General features: G+C 36.7%; 1 protein-coding gene across 1 annotated transcript; it reads left to right on the top strand.

Moving 5' to 3' along the window:
• Nucleotides 1-4,026: 4,026 nt before the first annotated feature.
• On the top strand, nucleotides 4,027-4,944 carry LOC311091244 (olfactory receptor 51I2-like; the record flags this gene model as incomplete). The annotated part of the gene is made up of 1 exon (XM_084127064.1): nucleotides 4,027-4,944. One exon carries the CDS (start codon nucleotides 4,027-4,029, stop codon nucleotides 4,942-4,944), a length of 918 nt encoding a protein of 305 aa, XP_083983190.1.
• Between the last annotated feature and the right edge of the window lie 1,654 nt (nucleotides 4,945-6,598).

Here is a 6,598-nt window from a genome sequence, read left to right as displayed (position 1 = left end):
CCCTTTTCACAACTAACTGTAAAAACATAGATTTTATATCACAGCTTTTTAGAAAATTAAGATAAAGTAATTGTTGCCATATGGCAACGCTATGCAATAGAGGGTTAAGGATCAAAGCCTGAGTTGACAGAGCAAGTTGATGAGCTGCGTCATGGTACCAATAAAGCCTTATTACATCGGTTTGGTTTTGTCAACTCAAAACTAATCCTGTAACCCCGAGTTTGTTCAGCTACCTTCATGGTACAGGCCCCAGGGTGGCACAAGGTTATTGAAGCTATTTCGGGCTGCGCACAAACTTTGGTTATGGACAAACGGCCATCTATTGTCTCTAAGAGCAGTACACATACTGGGGCGCATGAATCAGGTGGCAGATGTGTTGTCTCGCAGTGTACCTCTGTCAGGAGAGTGACAACTCCATCCAGAGGTAACTCAATTGATTTGGAACACGTTTGGGGCAGCAGATGTGGATCTAATCGCGAACAGTCAGTCAAGTGCAATGTCCGAAATGGTTCTCGCTGAGCAAAGAAACGGGCTCACTGGGGCAGGATGCGATGGCCCACAGTTGGCCGAGTGGTCTCCTATATGCGTTCCCTCCATTTCCCATGATTTGGTTCATTCTCAGTCATATTCGGGTAACGAACCAGCTGTTATTAATAGCCCCATGTTGGCCGAACAGACCATGGTTTCATCTCCTTCATCTTTTAACGTATCCGCCAGCCCAGTTACCGATCAGACCAGGGGCCTCATTTATAACCGTTGCGTATGCACAAAACAGGCCCTGAAAGAGGCGTACGCCACTTCCGACGCATAAGTTGTGATTTATAAAAACAAACTTGACAGGAAAATTTGCGAACCTGCACGCAAACTCTGACCCATGCGTACAAACGTTTTGGAGATGGAGCAGTTTGGCGACACCGATGGTGAGCTGGAGTTAAATGTCTTTTTGGTCACTTTTAGACAGAAAATCTAAAGAAAATTAAACATATACAGAAAGATAATACAAATATAATTTCACTCACCAAGCTGTTACATATGACAAATATCCATCCCTTCTTAAATGTCCGCGCCAGCGAGCACGTTGGGCCGTTTAGTGAAACTGACGCAAATAACAGTTTAAATAAATAAAATAATGATTTAAACTATGTTTTGCTTCTGATATAAACATTTAGATTAAATATGCCATTCAAATGAATGGAGTTAAACACTTAAACATGAAATTATTACTGAGAAGTTACAACATTTTTATATTCAATCAATAGAAATATTTGTTGTGGATGCGATGTTTTTTTTAACACTTTTCCAGTGGTGTGCTGTGTTTTAATGTTTTAACCACAGAGATAATTGCTTAAATCATGATGATACCAGATTGTCTGAGAAAATAGTTTTGTGCAAATAATGCCCAAGGCCTATCTGTTTCCATTAAAAATATAAATCAATTAAAAATACAATTCGGCCAGTGGAAAAGATTAAGAAAAACTTTCTCTGAAATGTATTTTACACTATTTGATTTATGTATTCAAAAGCAAGGCAAGGATAGGCAACTACTTGATTTTTATTAATGTAGCCTAATGCGTCTTGTACAGTTAAACGTTATCACGTGGATGAATAATCATATGCAAATGATATGCAGATGAGGATCTGCATAGTAAAACTAGGCGTTGTAAGCTCCATATATGGTTATTTCGGGGTGGAGACGCATGTGCGCACAATCTTCCGCTGACTGGGATTTATAAAGTGAATTCTGCGCAGGTTTTTTGGCCATTTTTGGCTTTCGGGCGCACGTACATTTTTAGTAAGGTTCCTACGCAGAGCTTTATAAATGAGACCCCAGATCTCCTGACACAATTGAATGGCAAACTCTGGCACGATCATCCTCAGAAATTGTGCTTGTGGTCATTGGGAGCGACACTAGCCTTTTGGTCTGTTCACACGGGGTCAGGGACACTGTTCTAAATGCTCGTGCTCCATCAACTAGGGCGCTGTATCAGAACAGGTGGAAACTTTTTTTCAAGTTGGTGTAACAACAGTCAAATAAATCCCCAAATGTGCTCTATAAGGGATATTCTGGAATGTTTGGGCTGTCGTTGGGCCGATTGTCCTCTACAATAAGGGTTTATGTGGCCGCGTTATAAGCTAACAGAGGTCTCATAGACGGTTGCTCTATTGGGAAGCATAATTTGTTTTTTTTAGGGCGCTAACCGCTTAAATCCTCCTTGTAGAATCACAATCTTAATATTGTTCTTAACAATCTTTGCGTCTTTCCATTTGAACCATTGTCATCAGCAGATATTAAATGCTTTCTTTGAAAACTCCTTTTTGATGGCCATTTCTTCTGCAAAACGCGTTAATGAATTACATCTGCTCTCTGGGGCCCCGCAATGTTTAAAGTGGGGTCCAGAAGATTCCAAAGTGACGTTGTGGCCAAACACAGCTTTTTTCCCCAAGGTTTTGTCGATGATATTATCGGCGGATCACTCAGTAGACCTCGAGATGTGTCAGCAACCTTGTCCTGTGAGATCTCTGCATCTTTATGTGGATAGGACGCTTCCTGGAGAACTACTTGCCAGTTATTTGTTTGTTTTGCAGACGGTAATAAGGGTAACAGACTTGCTCATTGGATCACAGAGTTTATCACAAGCTCTTATATCTCTGCCCATAGAATCCTGCCTAATCCAGTGAAATAACACTCTACGCGCTCAGTAGCAACATCATGGGTGATTACGCATTACTGGAGTTCAACTCGCAGACATTTTCGCGGCAGCAACCTGGAGCTCACAGTCCAGCATTTTCACGCTTTTGTAGACTTAATGTGGTTTCTGCCCCAAACAATTGCTCAACAGCAGTACTGGGTGAAAGTGCACCTATAAAAGGAAATCATCAACTGAGACTGAGATTTTTGAATAAAAATGTAACAATCTTATTTGTTTCTATGTTGTTCTTTTTACATTGCACGTTTGAGTTGTGTTGATTATACTTACCTTTATTGGGAGATGCATGCTGATCAAACCCTCGTGACAAATTTGATATTCGTCTTCCACTCAGTTATGCCCTCGGGCGTTCTATAGCCAAGGAAATAGAATGTTGGTTACGTATGTAACCTTGGTTCTATGACTGGCTTAAGACTGCCAGAGTCTCTGGTCATTCGGGTCAACAAGAAGACTCGGAGGAAGAGATGACATGTAAAGGAGGTATTTATAAATAAACACATCATTAAGGTCACAAGGTGACAGCTTTTATATTAGGTTCTCGGCTAGGAAGAGGACATGAAGATATTCCACTCAGTTATGCCATAGAACCAGGTTTACATACGTAACCAATGTTTTTTTTGTTTTTTTTTAGCAGATGCATGTTCTTTCTTTAGATATATTGCATGTTCAGATATTCAAACCAAAATAATTTGGGGCCCAAGAATGTTTTGTAATATTGATTTAAAAAAAAAAAAAGCCTGATGAGGAAAGAGTTAATAATTATTATTTGCAGTGGAAAGTTTGGAAAGCACTAGAGGCAGAATTATGCTAAATTTATATGCTTTATTTATTTATGTTTTATATACATGCTATTAATTTATGTTTCCAGTGAAATCAAACTTGAGAGGACTCGAAAGGCCACAACAGGCCTCCTGAGACGTGTTAGATACTATAAAAACACTAGCATGCACTGGTGACTCCACAGTCCAACTAGCCTAAATCAGCGTTCATTTCATTCTAAATAGAGTTCATTACCTGCAATTTTAATGAAGATGCAGTGATGGTCATTTCAGAGTATATAACATAAGGTATTTCTAATAATGTTTGTAAAGTTAAAAACAACAGTTTTCCTTAGACTGTGTTGAATTATTACTGTGCTAACCATTATTTTAATTGAATGATTATTATATTACTGATCACACTTAAGACTTTACAGTTAGGGACACTGTGGCTAAACATTCTGAGCTGAATGTTTATTTATTTATTTATGGTGTAAAAACATATGAACTTTGTTTGTTCTCTTCCTCAGGTCAATGAAAGTTTTCCTTGTGTAAGGAAAATGGAAAATGGAACATATTTTTACTTCATGTTGTTTGAAAATCTTGGGTGCATAAGATATGCTTTCTTTACTTTGGGGGTTATTTTTTACTGTGCTGTCATATACTTTAATGTTCTTATTGTTCTTGTAATAATTATGGAGAAGACGTTGCACAAGCCCATGTACATTTTGATGTCATGCTTGTCCATCAACTCTGTATATGGTACAGCTGGCTTTTTCCCAAGGTTATTGACAGACCTGCTCTATGATGCACATAGAATCTCCTTTGAAGCATGTCTCATACAGAGTTGTGTCATTTACTCATATGCAGCTTTTGAACTTACAATATTGATGTTAATGGCATTTGATAGGTTTGTTGCAATCAGTAAACCTTTGCATTACAACAACATAATTACCACACGGTTTCTAACTTTTCTAATAATTATAGCATGGCTTTATCCAATTACTTTTGTTGGTATTAGTGCTCTTTTGACTGCAAGGTTGACAATCTGTGGTAACAAATTACTAAAGGTGTACTGCCACAACTATGAAATTGTCAAACTCTCATGTGTGAACAATACTATTAATAATATTTATGGCCTGATTGTAACTATCACAACAATTTTTATCCCTTTGAGTTTTATACTGTATACCTATGTCAGAATTATTATAATTTGTCAAAGCAGCACACGAGAGTTCAGGAGCAAAGCATATAAAACTTGTATTCCACACATGGTGATCCTTTTAAATTTCTCAGTTGCACTTTTTTGTGAGCTCACTTTGAGTCGATTTGTGAATGGAGAACTTCCTTTAGCGCTGAGTGTTGTCATTTCACTTGAATTTATTGTTATACCACCCTTTGTAAACCCTATTGTTTATGGTCTAAACTTTCCTGATATCCGCAAAAAAATTAGGCATCTTATAAAAGCTTCCAAATAGCCTGCTTTGTTTCTGTTGTAATACTGTAACACAGAAAACCAAATTTGAAGAAATTTAAAGATAATTGTTCAATCAAGCAGTCACTCACCTTCTAGTTGTGATTGCTTTGACCTCCTCAGTAAATACATTTTTGTGAAACATTGTATAAGGGTTTTAGAAACACAATCAGAGAGTATCTTTCTTAATCTACTGAATAAAGGGGCCATCCATATCATATGAGCTCAGATTAATAACTTTATATATAGAATATAAGCTTCCATGAAATCTTTTAAAAATGATAGACTTAGTGTCAGTAATTCTTTATAATTGTGTTGTTCAAAAATAAAGATAATTGTCTTTTTTAACTTGGTGTAAAATGTTTACATTTTGTTATTGTAAATTGTATTGTTATTGTCGGCAGTGGCTCAGTGGTTCATGTAGGTTGTCTACAAACCGAAAGGTTGGTGGTTCAATCCCCGGTTCCACTTGACCAAGTGTCGAGGTGTCCATGAGCAAGACACCTAACCCCTGCTGCTCCCGACGAGCTGGATGGCGCCTTGCATGGCTGACACCGCCGTCGGTGTATGAATGAGTGAGTGAATGGGTGAATGTGAGGCAATGTAAAGCGCTTTGGTGGCCATAGGTCTGTGAAAGCGCTATATAAATGCAGTCCATTTACCATTTATTTTTATAAATAAAGATTTAGGAATCAGTTTTGAGAGGTTCAAACAATAGCTGTCAACATACTTTACATTGAATAATTGTCTGACGAATTGTATCACGATTGAACAATTCGTTATATTTGGTGTAGTTATATCTATTGTTCATAGAAATAATAATAATAATAATAATAATAAAAGTGATTCAATGCCAGAATACTAACACTATTTTGCAAATAACCTTTGTTAAATTTATAAAGTATTTGTTAATATTAATGGACCAGAGCTTAAATAGTTTTATTTTTTAACTAACAACTAAAAAAAGATTTATAAATACTAACAAATATATTGCTCATTCATTGTTCGTTAATGTTAGTAAATACATTTATATGACAAACAAATTTTAAATGGGCTTTTTTTGTGAGAAGTTTTTATTTCTATGATGCGAGAAATTGGAAATTTCTATGATGATCTAAAATTGGAGAGAATAATCCTGTCAGATGCAGCACTGCTGTGAACGCGCGTTCACGTTTAAACACAATTTAAACAATGCAGTATTCAATGCATTACTTCTATATAATTATATATTAAGTTGCTCAAGCAAGTGATAAAATATTTAACCATGTATTTATATTACAATCTTTTGCATTTAAATTTTAATACAATAAATCTTGCATGTCACAAAGAACTTGTTTTTCCACCTCCACGAATGTCATTATGTCGCCTTGTTGAGGTAAATTGTAGTTTTCCTTGCTCTACCCCGGTCTTAAAGTGAAAAAAGTAGTATTTAATAAATTTATGGTGAGATTACTACATTTTATTTAATTAATCACACTTATGGTGAAATGACTACATTTTCAGGTCAATCTGTGTTAATTTTGACCACGAAACATGCGCTGCCACTTTAATTCAGCGTTTGCAGCACAGCAAAAATCATAGACAGTATAGTATATAAACGGCAAAAATAGACTCGGTGCGGAAACGATCGTTGCACTGCTGTATACGCACCGCAACTG

The sequence above is a fragment of the Abramis brama genome (assembly GCF_963993115.1).
Source record: "Abramis brama genome assembly, chromosome: 10".
Lineage (NCBI taxonomy): Eukaryota > Metazoa > Chordata > Actinopteri > Cypriniformes > Leuciscidae > Abramis > Abramis brama.
This window is presented reverse-complemented; position numbering and strand designations above follow the sequence as displayed.